At 39.5% G+C, this 18,409-nt stretch overlaps 1 protein-coding gene across 1 annotated transcript in view; it reads right to left on the bottom strand.

The window, feature by feature from the left end:
* The window catches only part of SVEP1 (sushi, von Willebrand factor type A, EGF and pentraxin domain containing 1), a 131,038-nt gene that overhangs the window by 64,203 nt on the left and 48,426 nt on the right, over positions 1-18,409 (bottom strand). Inside the window, exons 6-13 of the mRNA XM_064502286.1 lie at positions 13,395-13,574; positions 8,620-8,817; positions 6,038-6,156; positions 4,443-4,572; positions 3,659-3,766; positions 3,241-3,372; positions 1,572-1,766; positions 393-514 (exon numbers count right to left, since the gene is read on the bottom strand). Coding sequence (XP_064358356.1) covers positions 393-514; positions 1,572-1,766; positions 3,241-3,372; positions 3,659-3,766; positions 4,443-4,572; positions 6,038-6,156; positions 8,620-8,817; positions 13,395-13,574 — 1,184 coding nt within the window. The remainder of the gene's footprint in view (positions 1-392; positions 515-1,571; positions 1,767-3,240; positions 3,373-3,658; positions 3,767-4,442; positions 4,573-6,037; positions 6,157-8,619; positions 8,818-13,394; positions 13,575-18,409) is intronic.

Genomic DNA, 18,409 nt, shown 5'->3' on the forward strand with positions numbered 1-18,409 from the left:
TTGGATTTAAGTGCCTGGACTCAGGTATCAAATGTGGAATACATATATTTTTATATATACATATTTAATTATACAGGTATGCCATATATATTCTATATAAAGTATATTTTGGCACCATATCCAACTTTCGAAAGTAACATTGAGTTTAAGGGACAACAGACTGGGTTTTTCAAACATGCACAGGTATCTTTGGAAGCCTACTGAAAATCTGTAAGTCAGGTCTTCAAGCTACTTGCAGCCTATCCTAAGTAGGCTAATTGGAACCAGTTCTTCAGTTTCAAATTTCTGTGCTATTTTCCCTGTAAGCAATTAGTTAGCTTGGAGAAGTAACAATTGGGTACATCTTGGGTCGGGAGGGAAGTAGTAAAAAGAAGGGCTATTTACTAACCTACCATTTTACCAAGTGCACTCTGGAATGCATCAGCAAAGCTATTTAGAAGACTGTTGTCATCACATCGTGTTGCTTTATAGAGCATCTCAAAGGATTTGAACCCATGGTTTGCAAAACGATTTACTGAAAAATGGAGAAAAATTTGTATTGGTCAAATAATAGTTTCAGAGGACTGCCTGAAACTAGATTACACTAAACTGAGAAGCCTTGTCTTTAAATGAGCAGTTCAGATTCCCAGGGCTGAACATGACAGCACGCAGAATACCCCGCAACAACCACGAAACTTTCACAACACTGCTGAATATTTCAATGTGAAAGCTGCTAGAGACTAAAGATGTCAGTCATTGACCTATCCTGGCATTTTCTTAATGGGAGAAACCTGTGAACAGGCATAATATCAACCTCCACACTTTGGACAGAGAGAGAAGCAACAGATATTAAAATGCTATTACTAATACTGTTTGGCTAAATGTGGAAAAACTCTCACTCAGAATTTAAGCAAGTTAAAGTTTAAGAATCCAAATTAGGGATTTTGAGTTGACAGGTAGGTCTGAAAAATAACTCTTCTTGACTTATAGCTGAAATATTGCTCTTGTTTGCTGAAACCAAGGAATCTACTCTGATGAAAGTGGACACAACACAGTGCCAAGACTGGCTTCATCTGCAGCTCTTATATTCGTATTTGGATTTAAAATGCCACCAGAGCTGAGAAAGTCCACAGCTGAGGTTTTGTATATGCTTATTGCAAATGAGAAAATACATTAGAGCTTCTGATTGGGTGGTAAGCAGGTAGGTTATTACAGCATTTGCATTGACAATTTGCAAAAGCTGTTGAAATTCCTGCTGAAATGGCATTGTTAGTGTTGTCAACAGACAAACTATTTCAAATGCTAAGAACAGGCAAAATTTGTTAACTTTGGCATCTTTGCTGTCTTGTGAATTCCAGGATTCAAATTTACTACTGTTTTTATATTTTAGACAGCATCTGAAATAATACATTTAGGGACTTTTAGGCATTCTTTTGCAATATTTCTAACAATTTAGAGGCAGAAGATAGAGGAGATTTATTATCGTTAAACAGCCGTCCTAATTCCTAAAATACTTTCATTTACTTCCTCCTTAGACACGCTGCTTGAGCCTCAGATTCATTTCGCAAAACAAAGCCTATAATAAGACTTACAAGAGCAGTCAGGCCACTCTGGAGAATAAGGTGGCTTCCAGACACCATCCTTGTAAGCACAATAGTAGTTTTCACTTGATCCTTCTGAAAAGCTATAACCCTCTGCGCAGCGTAATGTGCAATTAACACCTGCTTCATCTGATGTGCATGTAAAATCGCCATTCACAGGCTCAAAGGAGATTTCACAAGGGGAACCTGTGCAAAATACAGAGATTTTATATATGGATGATTGTAGCAAAACAGGTACGTACACAGGAAAACTGCAGATAAGATTTCCAAAAGCACCAAGTATCAATCTGATTCTACTTCTACTGGAAGTCTGTGTGACTACTACTTGTGGTTTCCATAAAAGCAGAATTAGGCTAGTACCAAATTCTTTTTGAACTCTGCAATTTGAAATCCAGAAACAAAGACTCAATTTGTGATATATATGAGAAACTTTACAAAAATTAAAAATAACAAAATTGAAAATGCAAGACTTAAATCTTTCTGTATTTTTTCAAAGGTACGCTTATGTATGCAGTAAAATAATACAAAACACTAAACTATATCTTTTATGCAAACTTTCATGAGTGAATTATATTAAACCATATTACATACTAAATTCTGAAACTAAGCATTATTCATTCTGCACTGTTGCAACAACACATGGATTTGATCGGGATACCTAAGAAGTCAGAATTATCTTAGTACTGTATGGCCTCAGTTAGAAAGTATGGGTTATGGGACCATTGCGAAGAATTTGAACATTTGAAAATTTTATGCCCCAAGCACTGAGACCACAAAAAATATGAGGTGGTCTAGAATTTGAAATAATGCCAATCCTAAGAATGGGCTTTTTCCTGTTAAGTTTTACAAAAAATTCAGAAATTAGGACAGCCATCTGCAAGCTACCTTTTTGTGAACCTATAACCAAAACTCCAGTTTGCATGATTTTAAATTTTCTATTCACTAGCAGATTTTTTTTATATAGATGTGCAACATAAGCACTAGAGGGCAGAATTAAAGTGGAATTTTCATCCTTAGTTCTTCATCTGCCAAATAGCTGGCCTTTAGAGAAGAAAGTGAATTTGATAACAGGAGGAAAGAAGTGTCTATGCCAGCAATACAAATACATGAATATATCTATAGGTACAGATGGCTTCTAAAGTCTAAAAAGTGTTATAATACCTGCTAGAAAATTTGCAGGTGATTACAAAAATCTTTCGATGGAAATTCTACTTTCTAACTACAAATTCTACAGATTTGATGTGAGACTTCAACAACATCTGCTAATCCATTTCACACTGTATTTGTTACCGAAAAACAAATGGATCCACTACCAAAGGTTTTACTGCTTGATGAATACTAACTTCAGTGCTTTTACACTTAGTTGAATTCACAGGACCCAGTTCACTGCTGTGCTGCTTCAGTCTTAGATAATTTACTGATTTTAAAAAATATCCCTACCGCCTTCAAGTTACTCCCATATAAAATGTGAATAACTAAATAAAAAAGTGTAGACTGAACGAAAAACTGTAGTAGGGTTGCATCCTTTGTCATATTCAGTTATAACAAAGCCATACACTCTTGCTGGTTTGAGGATACTGATCTGTAGTACCAGTGTTATACTATGGCTTATGTGTAATGGATCTGTGCTAGCAGACAGAAAAAAATCAGGATAACAAACCTTTGATGACAATGTGGATCTCACATGTCCTATTATTGCCAGAAGGGTCCATAGCTATGTATTGAACTGTTGTCTCTCCTTTGGGGAAAAGATCTCCAGGTGCATGACTTCTACTAATAGTCAGTACAGCACCTAGAAGAGTTAAAAGACAACCTAAAATACCAATAAGAAGGTTTTTCTGGCCTAGCTTACAGCAACTCTTCCTACTGACACTGAACACAAAATCAGCAAAAGAGGATTGCCTGTGCTCAAGCTTGGCAAGTGGAGAAGGAAATGGCAGCATGTCTTCCAAACAGTGTGTGCCTAAAAATAAATAAGTGAAAAAAAAAATCCTGAATGCCAAGGCATCATGGGTAAGCCGGTTGCAGCTCCCCAGCCTCCCAGTGTTGTGTGCGTGCTTTGGGGTGCGTTATCTCACCTGAGTTGTCTGAAAACTGAGGTTCTTCCCATGTGGCTGGGTACTCTTTCTCCAATGCCTGCACAGGGGGTGGGGATCTGCATCTGTCGATTACAGGAGGTTCTGCATCTATAGGATTTGAAGGGATGGCATGAAATTAGCTCACTGAACTGCAGTCATGCTCAGGTAAAATCCATGATCAGAAGAAGTCATTTAAACAGTCGTTTAAGTTCACATCAGGAGATAAAATAAAGTTAAGTGCACACTTGTGAGTAAACTGCTTCAACTGGTAGGAAAAAAAAAATAAGACAAGGCAAATTCTTCAGCTGAACTCCTGCTTTCTGCATTCTGTTTGCGTTCTACAGAGCCAGCCTTTGCTCACAGGACTGCTGAATGACAAGTGTCTGATATAAACATTTGAACAATGATTTGCATCAGGAACATGCAAGAACCTGTAAAGTTTTTTGCTGGTATGGAGTCTTTCAAGAAGGAAAAAAAAAGATGTGTATGATGAACACAATAAAAAATTAACTTACAACATAACAAAGCATTAATTTACCAATAGGGGGAGAAATCTTGAGATACAGAATGAAGAACACAACAAAACCCAACCCAGACAGAGCATCTGGCAGCAGTGATGCTGCCACGATGCAAACTGTGGCCCAAGATCAGCAAAGCATTTTAGGAGATGATATTATTCCTGGGCTTATACATGCACACATAAAAGCCACAGTGATTCATAGTCTTTTTCTGCACAATGACAGACTCTTTCCCACTGATTTTTAGCAGCAGATATTTAACTTACCAATAACCTTGACACTGAATGTACAGCTTGCCTCATTGCCTGACTTATCAACGGCTGTGTAAGTAATAGCAGCTTCGCCGATCGGGAGAAGATACGGTGGTATGAAAGCTGGGGTAACATGAACTGAGACCTTTTACAGGAAGACACTTGTTACTTAAAAAACAAACGTGGTTAGTAATCACAACACTCAGGTATCTCAAGAAATGGACACTAAACAGTATTGTTTAATGTTAACTCTGTTCATACTTGGACGCAGACAGCCCCTTTACGTAACGAAGGCAGACTCTGCAGGAGGCTGCCTTGCTCCCCTTCCCGACACTGCCTTTTTGACATCAAGAGGCATTTACTGGCTCAGGAGCTGGACCTTGTCCTGCTGCAAATCACAGCCTTGTGCATTAGGACAACCTGAGGGTGACTCCTGTCTGCCTCAATACACTGAATTGCAAACTGTGCTGGCTCGGGACATGCTTCATCTGCAGTTCACATCTCCAGCTGCAGAGGCAGTAGTCCTAGCAGATGTGTGGGGCAGATGGTTGTGGGCTACAAGGACTTAACACACCCATTTTTAATCTTCACATATTTATGACTTAACGGACTGCAAATGCTTCAAACGACCCTGGCAGTACAAAGGAGTCCTTTATTTGGAATAAATGACACTGAGATGCTCTCCATGGCTCCTTCACATGGGCTAGAGCTGTGTAAAGGCACCTCTCTTTTAAAGAATTGGCTCCACATGAGCAAAGTACTTTATCTGAGAACTATGCTTTTCTTCAAACCAGCTATAACTGAGAGCTAAGCTACTCCGTTTCTACAGCTTAATGAATGATCCTGTGTCAGCAGAGCTATAGTAGCTGATCGTGGCTGTACTGTAACAAAAAATGCATTAACTTAAACCTCTTTTACTGTGACAGCTCACAGCTTCCAAGCGCAAAAACTCCTGTGTTTGCAACAGATTAAGAGCATGCACACAGTCGCTGCTCCTCTGCTGACTCATGACAATGCATGCAGTCGCTGTAATTTGATCATGTCCGAGCCTGCAGAGGATGTTACTCTTCATGAAACAGCTCTGGAGCAAAGTCTGCTTACAACTCCATTCCCAGACCTCTGACACGCGTTGCAGCCAAAGGCCCACGTCTGAATCTTGCATGGCATAAGAAAATGGGATTTTCCCCTCTCACTCAGAAAGCTGAATCAAGTTTTTACTTATCACAGCATGCTCTTGTTAGCCTTTTAGATTAATGAACTGGTTTACTTCCTTATGAGAGCAGTTTATTAAACTCCTTCACATTCTAAGAGCTCATTTTTAAAATCGCTGTCTCCATCTTATAAACAAGGGCACATTCTTTCTTTTGACCACATAAATTAACCGTATGAGATTTTATCCACTTAAACACCATGCAGTGTCCTGTGACTGCATAACCTTAACTGAGAAAAAAAATGCTGAATTCTCAAGATACAAAGTTTTCAGCAGATCTTTCTTTTACTTCTGCTTATCAGAAAAAGAAATTCTGGTGGTTCAGAAAATTAATTCTAAATAGCTAGCAAAAGAATGCTAGCAAAAGACTGCATCCAGTCAAATGTAGATTTTAACTTGCCTCATCTCCAGAGTTATCTTCAGCTGTTGGGACCTGCCAGCTGATATTAGCAGAATTCTGATGTTCCAGAGTCTTAGTCTCAATATTTTCTGGACAGCGGATCTGAGGAGCTTCAATATCTGACACAGAAAACGACAAACTAGTTTTATATGTGGGATTGTAGCAATCAAATCTCTATAATAGTTAGACTGCAACTTGTTAAAACCACTCTTTTTTGTGCTGATTGGACTTACTTATTATTATTATTATTATTATTATTTACATACTTCCTGCCTCTGCCTCTTTTAATTCTTGCCTGCTTGCTCATACATAAATAGTAAATTCTCCTGGGGAAGGGACTGCTTTTTGCTGTGTTTTTGTACATGCTTTAGCATAATGAGACTCTTGTCTCTACATGCAACCATAAGGCAAAGAATAAATAAGACAGAATGATAGCTTGGTTTCTCTTATTATTCATCCATTCGTTAGACACATCTACTCATTAAAAAGGAATGATTTCTCTGTCCTTTCACTTCCCAAAATACATGCATGACATATACACTTATTTCTGATCATCAATGACTTAAAAAAAGAGTATTTGTGACATGACATATGTACGATGAGCAAGACAGTAGTGACTCTCACATTCTTGGGAGGATGGTGTAGAACTGGCTTGAAAAGAAACAGCAGAAACGTTTCTGGCACCAGTTCCTGGAAATGTTCCTTAAAGAAACTCCTGCTGCAAGGTGCTATGCATGGCAAATGGGATCTTCTAGCCACATATGTGACAATGCTGGATGGTTTTAAAGGACTGCTGGTATAATATTGGGAACACTGCCAGCCACATTTAAGCCTCAAGTTTCTCTGACAAACTTGAAGTACTTTATTATTTCCCTGGCAGAGGGCCTCTCAAAACATTTGTGGTCAGGTTATTTTATTGCTGCAGTGTTGTTTGATAAATGGTCTCTAGACTCATGAGACAAGGACAACAGCATCCAGCTCTGAACTCATATATGCCCAGGAGGCTTTAAAACAACTCCGGACTGATACTGCTTATATTTTTATTGCTAAATAGTTCTAGCAAAGACATAACTCAGGCAATTAAAGCCCCATAATTAAGAGCACTAAACAATAAATACAAGTGGTTTTGCCTTCCTCTGAACTCATTCTGATGAAAACTTTATTAGAAATGCAGTCTTTCAAATAACTACCAGTTATGATTCACACTCCCTTGACCACAGCCTTTTGCTGGGGCAAATTCCATTTAAAAGTGAATTCTGAAGAAAGACTAATAGAAAAGTCATAAAGAAAATGGCTGTTTTGACCTGGCCAAATATTTTGGCAGCAAAACAAAGAGAGACAGTAACAAGAATTAAAGCAATTGAAACACAAGTGCTCTCATCTTTACTGGGGGAGCATAACCTTCAGAGATTCTTGGTGCCTCTTATTTTAGGGTTTTATGCAGTGGTAATATCTAAAAGCTTGATCCCAAGCCATGCTGCTTTATCTCAATCCAAACCCTTCAGCCAGTAGCCTTGTGCTGGGATCCCATCAAATATTAAAAACTGTGGTTTGGCACAGGTTTACACAAAAGATTCAGAACAACAATGTGGTACATCACACTGTGGGGAATTATATGTTTAAAGAGAGGGATAAAATCTTCCTGGCCATTACAGAGAAACAGTTCCCACCTCAATTTCCGTACTGATTTGGCATGATGACTGTCCTAACTTTTTCTCTGTACTGCTCTTTTATGCAGCCTGTGAGGGCCTTTGTTCTGCATGGAAGCAACATTTCTACCAGCACAATGGTTCATGAAGAGGCGAGTAGTAGCTCTCGGGCAGTCCGCACTTTACTTGTATTCTCCTACAATCCCAAGTCAAACTCCTTCCAACTCAGCGTGTATGTGTGTAAGAGAACAAATAATCCAACATTTCTAGAAGAGGTGGGCAAACATGATAGAACCATATTCGCATGCACATAGCCATTTTCTGTCCATCCACATACTCCGTGCAGTTCTGACACTCAATTCTGGCTTGAACTCTCGTGTGCTGTTACTCAGAGCGGGTAAACAGCCATAGTCAACTCAGAGTCAACTGAAAAGAAACATCCCTCTATAGTGTGTATACCAGCCAGGGTTTACACAGCGTTTACAGATCTGCTTGACTACAGGAGTCACATAAACCTGTGATAAACCAGTAATAGTATTATTGTTGTTTTATTACTAGGAGTATGGTTTCCACTTTGACCATTTTTAAGCTAAGGGCTTTTCACTTTTACTTTGAAATTTCCAACTTATCTTCACATTAGGCCTTTAAGCAGGCAGCTTCCCAACAAGAGGGGTACGAGATGGATGCGAGGAGAGACAGCTCATGATGAACACTGTAAGACTGCTCTCAAGCAACCCTTTGAGCTCCACATACTTATTACAAACTACAAGTAACCTGACAGCCAAGCTATAATGGCACAACCTACACTTTTAACAGACCGCTTATATAGAGCTTTCCCCAGTTCAGATCTGTCCTCATTCTGTCCTTTGTTACATCCTTCCCTTCAATCCTGCACATAAGTGTACATAGAAATGATTTTGTGCTGGTCTCTACCTTTACATAGAGCCTCCTGGATGTTTGCACTCCATCTCCCAAATGAAATGCACCTCAGTTCTTCTTTAGCTCCAGACAAGATGAATCCCTGGGGACAGCTCAACTGGCACACAGTCCCAGAAACAGCTGGCTCCAGCCCACAGCTGGGAGGGAGCACTGTTACACCTGCAGGTTTCTGGAAGATGGGGCAACGCACTTCTACAAGAAAGCAGTATAGTGTTATCAACTGACATACATGAAAGCCTCCATTTAAACCAAACTGCAAATAAAGTCACATGGCAACGCAGAGGAACATAAAATATACACACGTTTTAAAAGAGTCTGCATGCTCTGCAAGTGCTTCAAAACGCTAGAAACTCTGCTAATGCTTTGTACTTCAGTGCTGATTGAATTAAACAGCACCCGGTATACCAGGTCTTTTATTTTCTTGCTCGTGCTTTTCACTGGGATAGAAACACCACATTTTGGTGTGGCTCCACTACATTCTACTCCATCTCTCTCAGTAAGAATCATTTCACTGACCTTAACAAGCTTTTTATCACAATATAAGACATCTATTCTTATGCACAGATATATGTGAAAGATGTGGTTGTCAGTCTTGATCATGAGATGAAAACAATTCCGAGTGTTCCGCTACTCCTTTCACTTAGTGAGTTAATATCTGACTTCTAATTGCTTCAATAATTGGCTGACATAGATTAACACAGTTTGATTCTTCCTGTTTTTACCAATGATATTTGGACAATACTGACTGCTTCAGGCTTCCTTCACTTTATTGTTAGAGAGAGTCCATTTAAAAAACAAATGTGAAAAATAAATAAATGAGGACTTGCAAAAACTACAGGACACCAGATGTATTAATTTGCTTTCCTTATTGCTTTGTAGCTGCATCCTCTTGCCTTTTGCAGAAACCAGATCTTTGTAGCAGGAGATCATAGTCTTGTAGAGCAATAGTCTTGTATTTGTTGCCATCTACAGCTTTTACATTATCTGATGAAATAATAATGAAAGAAGGACAAGAACACCCTGCCAGGAGCTCAGCTGAGATTAGGGAAATGGCATCTGAATTTGCCTACTTCACTTCAAAATGAACGAGATTAGGCTTGCTCGTGACTATATTCAAATCCAGATGCACAGACTCAAGGAAATTACAAATGGCAGCAGAGAAGCAGGACCTTCCCTGCAGACCTAGGAAGGGCTAATAGTTGCTTACAGGATTAAAATCAAAGTTTTAAAATATTTCATTATTAGGATTCGTTGCAAATTCTGAAGAATATTTACCTCAAAGTGTAAACTTCCAAAAATATAATGTAGGAAAATGGGCTCAATTTTCACAAAAGCTTTGTTCTATTTTTGAGCTGCTGTTTTTACCACGCAAAGCAAGGAATGTTATTTTTACTGCAAACATGGAAACACTGACAAGCAGGGCAAAAAGAGGCATTGAGTGCAGTTAACATACTTCCAGTAATGTATCTTACAATAGGTAATAAGCAAACATGGAAGAAAAATGCTTCACCCTGTGTAACAAATGAGAAGAACTCTAACTCTTTAGGTAGTCAATGGAGAAAACATACTGGTCTTAACACAAGGGACCCACCAAGGGCAACCCGATTCAGCTACAGAGGGTTCCTCTGTTCATCCCTTAGCAATGGTTTAATGACACAGAAGTGATTCACATTCAGAACACTTCATATCTCTTTCCTCTCCTCTCTCAAAATATGCAGCAAGTCATTGAAAGCTGGCTCTTCTACATGAAAAAAATTTAAAGAGTCTAAGCATTTTAAGTATTTCCTGCCCTCTAAACTCTCAATACTGAAAATGCGTTTACAGGCTAAACAATTAATAACTGCAATTCATTTCAATAGGCTGCAAAGACCGTAAGTGTTAACACATTTGTTCACTTCAGGCAGAGACCATGTTGGCTATGAAATGTAGAACTAATCCATCAGAAAAAAACCTAACCTTTGGTCGTTCGCCACAGGAATGAAACTGACAAATGGCAGAAAGATCAGAGAATGGTTGAAAGAATATTCTAAAAGAAAAGCTAAAGCCACTAAGACGTGTATCAGTCAGAGAGAGAACAATTAGGGGAATGGATGTGAAAGGTGTAAGCATTAAAAAAAAGAAAATTGCAGTTGTGGGGAAATGGTAACTATCCTCCTGGCTGGAATGCTTCCAACTAAGCCAGCAAAATCCTAGTATGGCACAATCCTGAATCATCCAACAAACATTCAGGATATCCTTTGGCAGTTCCAGTTCTAGAAAATCTCCTCTCAGTGAGACAGATCTTTACCAGAAATAAGTTGTAATGGTGCTGTTTGATTCTTTTATCTGTTCTCATTACAGAAGCTGATAAAAGTGGCCCAGAAAGTCTGGATTTCATGAGGAGCAGAGTGATACCCATGATATTAGTCCTACAGATAGGAAATTAATAGAGATAGAGGAAACAATACTCTGCTTTTGTCTGCAACTGCCTGTGATGAACTACAGCAGTATATTATAATTCATCAAGATGAATTTGAACGTAGTAATTAAAAAAAAGACTGCCAAGCAAATCATGCCTCTTTCACTCAACCCCTTAATGACCACAGAGGTTCAGGGAAAATAACTGGCCAACCACAATTGTAACTGTGGAATATTAATTCTTTCAACACTAGATGGCATCAATATACTTGATGCCATATGCATTCTTACCCTTCTTCGCTAACCCTTGAATAAAGCAAGGAGAACAATACTTTGCAAAATTCTGTAATTTAAAAGTTCCGGCTATTAAACTTTCACTACTGAAATACATTGGGGAAAGAAACCAAAGAATATAATTGTGGATTTTTTTTTCCAACTTGGACAAATGACAAAGTCTTTCTTTTATACAAGATACATTGTTTTTAAGCATAGCCTATAACATAATGTAACCTACTCAAAAGTACCTCATTGCAAATACCATCTTCAATCGAAAAATATCTAAATTAGAAATACACATAACAGACAAACTTGAATTAACTTCCATTCTCTCTGTAAAAACATGCATATGACAACAGACCTTACAGAAGTAAATGTAAACAATCCAGACTATGTTATGATACAGCATCAGCTACGGTTATAGATGGTTATAGTACAGAGTCAGTGAGATAACTTTTAAAAATGGTAAACCTTACACCGAAGTCCACTCAAACTGGAAAGAGTTCAGAAAAAAAGCTCACGGAGTACCCTGACATCCCAAGAATCTGTCTCAGGCAGGAGACTGAACCGAAACCCACTTCATTTTTCTAACAGAGGGGTAGGAAACAAGTACATCATCAGTTATGAATATCTAAATATGGAAGGATTTCTGCTTTCTTTCATCTAGCAGATGATAGATAATAGTTAGAAACTGTTCAGTCTAGAAATAAATGGGAGAAATTATTAAGTCTAGAAATAAATAGGGAGTAACTCCATGATAATAATAAACATTCTGAAAAAGAGTACAAAGGATACGTTTTTGGGGGGGCATGCTATGAGAGACTCTTCTGGCTTGCATCTTTCCATGAATGAAACTCCACACATCTGTCAGGACCAGGAATTTAGGCAAGCTTGTTCTGGACAGCAGTCATGACAAGAATTAGCACAGATTTTTCCAGTACATACTTTTCCTCTTGGGACAACCAAAACTAACTTTTGTACTGGATTTTCAGACTCAGCAAAAATAAGGCTGCCATGGGTAATCTAGGAATGGAAGCAATACTGCAGGGTATGAAGAAATCTTTTGATACAGAATGAAGCTGGATTTTAATAATCAAAATGTTAAGCTAGGACGGATGAATTCTACTGATTATTACAGTAAATCTTCCAATTATAATCTTCTAGTGGGATTTCAGGGTCCCTTTCCTTTTGAAGTTAATTGAAGTTTTTTCTCACTGTCTTCAACAGAAGAAAGATTAGGATCTCTTAATGAACTGTCCTGATAAATTAATACTTGTGGATTATTTTCCTCATTTTAGAGCATATATCTGCAGTTAGAAATTTAGTCTTGTTTCACCCAAACTCCTCATTTTTAATCTTGGGGTTAAACAGTACAAATAGTCAAAGGTCCAGTCAAATTCACCTACTGACATCACATTTACTGGAAACTCATGAATTCTTTCTTACAGCCTGTCCTCAGAGAGTTTTTAACTGTATTTCTTCCTCTCACCTTTTTAAGCGAATTTAGTACCTGCCAGATAGTCCTGCAGTCTGCAGTCCTTTATTTCTCCCCATAACAGACAGAGTCAGAACCAGCAGTACCTGCTTACTTATTACTGCACAGTAAGTATGAACTCTGAAATCTGCGTGAGAGGTGTTTCGTCCCCAAAGTCTCTCAACTCTTACCTCTTGCTGGGAGTTCAGCGCAAGTGACAAAGCCACAGCTCCACTCGGCACCCGCAGTGCCTGGCTAACAGACACTAGTCTTTGGCTGGAGATCCTCTCTGCCTTTAAGAGACTCAGCCCTCTGGTTGTTGATATTTAATCTGTAGTGCAGGCCTTGTTTGCTACAACATGTAGCAAGCCAGCAGATGAGACCAACCTTTTGGTTATCAGCTATTTGTGCTGGATTTCAACCATAATCTGGACACCTTCTCCATTTACTAATTCCTTTGCTCCTCACCAACTTGTGAGACCTGTTACAACATCCACAGACGCATACTCATTCTTACCTTAGTCCACCAGATATTAAAATAGGGATAGTTTCTCAGGCCTGACAGCATGCCGGTAAAGGCCACACTCAGACGTGAACAAATGTAGTGTGATTAGATACCTACCCACACACTTTGGCTCCTTTGAATCCCACTGTGAGTTTCCCTGGCAGGTCAGCTTGGTGTTTCCTTCTAGCTCATAGCCCTCATTGCAGGCCACAAAACACACTGTCTTATAGGAGATGTCCGATGTTGAACAATTAATGTGTCCGTTCTCAGGATCCCGAAGTTTGGGACATGTTCGAACTGCAAATGGGAAAAACAAGCCTGTTCACTCTGCAGCTCTGAAAACCCAGGGAGTTACAGAAGTTTGCCCAGATTTTCAGGAGTGAGGCAGGGACTGATCTGTATACTAGATTGTACAGATTTGGGGAGAGGGGATTTTGGCTGCCCAGCTAATTTTTTCAAAGGGCTGATGCCTTATTTTTCCTGAAACGCAGTCCTACGCAGCATGTATGAGGTTAGGCACACGGTTTTCAGTGCACCTAAGCTCCAATATAAGTGTGGGTTTCTAACTCCTCACCATGCCTGGGAGTTTTTTGGGACACTTCTAACCTGCAAGTTGGCATGGGCCCAGTGCTTGCCAGGGATGAGGCTAACAGCTGAATAGAGCAGATGACTGTGTGCCAGTGCTTGGGAACATTTTTCAAGTATGCCTAAATTTGTTAATATAGACACAGGCATGTGTGGGACTATGCACAGCAGAACACAGGACATTCATCATCGTCTGAGAAAGACAGAGAAAGAAGGAAGACGACAAGACAGTCATACACAACAGGACCATAACAGAAGAAATGGAAGAGTTTAGGTTGCTGCTGAGACAAAACAGATCCCCTCAGTTGTGGGGCTTCCGGCACATGGAGTCCAAGCTGCTGCTCAGCAAGAAGCCTCTCTCCTCCCAGGTCTCACAGACACTGCAAGCAACATGATGTCAAGGAGTATGTGTTGGGAAAGGGAAGTGGGACATACCCGGGTGATCCTCAGATTGTCTTCTTATTTTGTTTACTGAATCCTGATGCTGAGACTTAACACAACTCTACACTACATTATAATTAAGATTGGTCCCAAAACAGCAGAATAGCAGCAAAAAGAATCAAGTAGAGGCACTAATAAGCCTAGATTTATGGTTTTTGTCCCAGTGTCATAACCTTAAGCTCCTCTCTCATGTATATGTTCCTTTGCATTACCTCCAGTCCTCTTCCTCTTCAGGCGGTACCCTCAGCTCTGGCATTTATCCCCTTGCTACCATTTCAATAAGACTCTGAGCTAAATATACAGTGCCAGGCCATTGGATCCACCTGTGTCAAATGGCTAAGCTGTACGCACCTAATGACTAGCTAGATACTATATGCACGACAGCAAGCCCAAATGTGTAGATGCATTTTCTCAATCAAAGCTGGTTGATATTGTTCAGTGTGTTCAAAAGTTATTAGGAGGAGAAAGACATACAAGGGCAAACAGTGTGACTACACAAGAATAAAATCAAGAAGGCTGCAGCTCCCTGAACTGCTGTCTCTAGAGATTGTTTTCCACATCTTCTATTGACCTTGCAGGCAGGGGCCAAGCCCTAATGATGTATGACTCCAGAGATCTCAGTGACTTCTCTAGCGTGGTTTAGAAAGTTGATTTCACCAACTGACCCATCCTCCCTGCCACTGGGTAGGAGACAAACCACTAGCTTCTTTCCAAATGCACTCAAAAGCAAGGCAATTTGGCAACTTTCTCTCTTCTTCCCTGTAGTTGTTTACTGTGCATACTGATGAGAGCTGAGATTTGAGACTCCCTCAAACTAATACATGTGCAGATATCCTGAGTCTCCTTCAAATGAAACTGACTTGAACAAATGACAATAACTGCAAGCTCCTCAAAGTTTTTTAAAAAACTTATTAAATAATTAGCTTTTTCTGGAAATAGTTATAAAGGCACCTGGGTGGAAAAAAAAAGATCTCCAGCAAAACCTAGGTATATTGGATAGGAAAGAAAAGAGAAAGCCACTCAGATGCACCTGATACATCTTTGTATTACAGATGTTCCATGTTCATAGTTTGAAAATACTGTTCCTCTCATGCAGGCTCGTACTTAGGCATACTCTAGAAAGTGCATTTAAAAGTGCAACAAAGATCCTGAAACTTCCATCTTACCAGTGCTATTTTGAGAATAAAAGCAACTTTCTAATCCACTGCATTTTAACTGCAATACAGGAACAACACAGACATTTTACAGCTGAATCACACATATTTTGTGTAGAGGAGAATAGGCTTTCTCTTTTATGATTTCTACGGAGTGCTTTAACACCAAATCTGTGGAAAAGGGAGCAAAGAGCTTTGAAAAACCACCAAATTCTAAGAACATTATTGTGGGAGCCTGAATGAATTAAGAACACTGTTATGCGCCTTTAAAGATGGCAGAAGACACCCCTCTGTACCCTCTCATAAGTCTAATCATCTCTTCTGGAAGGAATGTACAGCTGCAGTGCTCCTGCCTCCCCAGTGCTTCAGACTCCAGTATATGGCTGTAACGTATTACCATTCACCCTGTATCCCTAAGGCAAGAGGTGGAAAGTGCCTGTGTTTTATGCAGGAGGGGAAAAATGCTGTTTTCCTTCTTGATTTCCTTCTTGAATCTATTGCCTGTAAGGGTTTGCTTGGGCAACAGAGACTCCAGAGGGTACAAGATCTATCTCCTGATCCCTTTTAGAGATCTTTGGTAGCTAAAATGAACAGACACTATTTCTTTCAGCCCTCATGGATGCGGTGTTTTGGAATAAAATGGATCTGGACAATATGCCAATCCAAAACTTGACAAACTTGAAACCTGATTTTCTCATTTCTCTCTCCCCTTTTTCTATCCTCCCACCAAGCTTACTCAAAGAAAGCTGAACAGCCTGATCCCCCCAATCCCACATTCTCTCTATAGCCAAAACTCCTTGTGAAGCTGGCAGCGGTGCTGGGTGTACCAAATGCAAAGATAAAGTCCAGAAAATGCCTGAGCCATCATCATAAACCCAGGAATTAATGGAGCCATCATCATAAACCCAGGAAGTCAGGCAATGCTGCCATCCCCATTTTAAAGATGAGGAGGTGACTGTCTAAGAACTCGTGCTAGTTCCCTGCAATATATCTCCGGCAGAAATCTGGAATTGAGCCCATGTTATCCTGCTCATGGTCTCATGCCTTAGACACAAAATCATCCTCTTGTCAATTTGGCACTTTACATGACCAAGAAACATTTCCATAAAGTCAGTTAAAAAAACCAGAACAACAACATTATGTTCTGCCAGCTTTTGAGTTTTCTCCTAATATGTTTTTCTGGATTAAATACGCACTCTGTAGGGCTTTTTTCATGGGTCACAGTTGATTGCAAGACATGACTGCAGTAATCACTTTCCAATACCATTGCAGATTTTAGCTATCAAAGCAATTGAGGAGTGTTTAATGTCAAAATCCAAAGCAGCACGGAGGGATTAGAATCCTTCCACGTCCCTTCCTAATTTATGTGATAAAATACTCCTGGGATTAACAAGACAGCTATAAACTGTGCCTTTGATCTTGCTCCCTTTCATAGTCTATAGGGATGAATGGAGAATAGCAGATCCAGCACATGCAAGGGTAGGATTTTTTAATAATTATTATATTTTAATTGGAAGACTTCAGCATGATGGAGAGTGACAGGAGAAAAGTAAAACGATATCCTTTCAGTGCTTCAAAGGAAATTAACACAACATCAAGATAATACCATGAGGCAGAATTTTATTTTCCTCCACTTTCCAGACAAATTCCCTGTTTAAGAAAGATTATAGTGCTTTTCCAAGCACCAACACCCAGCAAGCTGAAGACTTTTAGATGCTTCAAAAAGTTTTCCAAGTATTATAATCTTCCACTTCTTTCTACAAGCAGTGAAGGTGAAGGACGCTTTCTTTGTGCTTGACTGCAGCTTTCTCCAGACTTTTTGTGCTGGAGGCTATTGTGTAAGAGAAGCTTTGACAGATGTATGCTTTCTCTCAGCATCCCAATCTACCTAAAGTAGCATACACTTTCGGGCTATGTTTTGTTTTCTGAAAAGTCAACCTGCCTAAATCTAGCTTCTCCCTCCCTCAAGCAACTGTCCAGCAATTTATTTTTTATTGCAAACTTCTCCTTCCTGCCTCTTTCTGGGTGAATGGAAGATATAAAGGAAGAATAAATTCTCCAGGATTGTCTGAGGCGGAGACTTGAAAAGTAAGCAAAGAGTGAAAATAAGAATGCTGCTGCTGCTACATAAGAATGCCCTCAGAAGCCGATCTCTAGCTCAGATCCCTTCTTTCACATCATGATTTCCTTTTTTTCTATGGGCTGTAGTGTTTGCTGTAGAGGCTTAACGTGCTAATACCTCTTACTGCCTGTTTCCCTGAAATCATGGCCAGGACAAGACTTGCAGCAGGAGCTGATGGCTTCTTATCTACTAGTTTCTAGGACAGCATACTGATGTCAAGCATGTGCAACTTAAGTTAAACAGGTTGAACTACAAACTGTGGCTGTTGAGAAGCTGAGCAGCTGCTGTTTGTTTTTTTGGTTCCTCTTCAGGCAGAACAGGATGGCGATGCAGATCGCCCTCTAACCCATCAAGAACCAAACCCCACGTAAACGCAAGAGTTAGAAAGGCAAAATAGCGTTCCTATGTACTTGTAAGAGCTCCAGAAAGAAAAGAATACTTTCCAGGGTGCTCTTTCCCTTGTCTTCCTTTTCCAGCTGACATTCCCTTACAGAAAATTTCTAGGATACTGCTTGTTATACCCCAGTGAACCTGCACTCAAATTCTTTTGAAACCTATGCTTGATGCCCCAAATTTCCTCCTTTAATTTTGCATAATAAACCCAAGAACTGTAAAAAAGCAGGATGGATTCTTTCATGCTTAATGTCTCCAAATGTCAATACACATCTATGCCAAGAGACTGATGGATATTCTAAAACACCCACACTGCAAGGTCTTGGTATATTTTTGACTCCACTTTGTATTTTCACCAGCTTTACATAATGCAGATACAAAATCTATAAAAATGATGTGGAGAGAGGTGTAAAAAAGGGCAGTGAAGACTCGCTTGC

This window comes from Dromaius novaehollandiae, chromosome Z (assembly GCF_036370855.1).
Source record: "Dromaius novaehollandiae isolate bDroNov1 chromosome Z, bDroNov1.hap1, whole genome shotgun sequence".
Classification (NCBI taxonomy): domain Eukaryota; kingdom Metazoa; phylum Chordata; class Aves; order Casuariiformes; family Dromaiidae; genus Dromaius; species Dromaius novaehollandiae.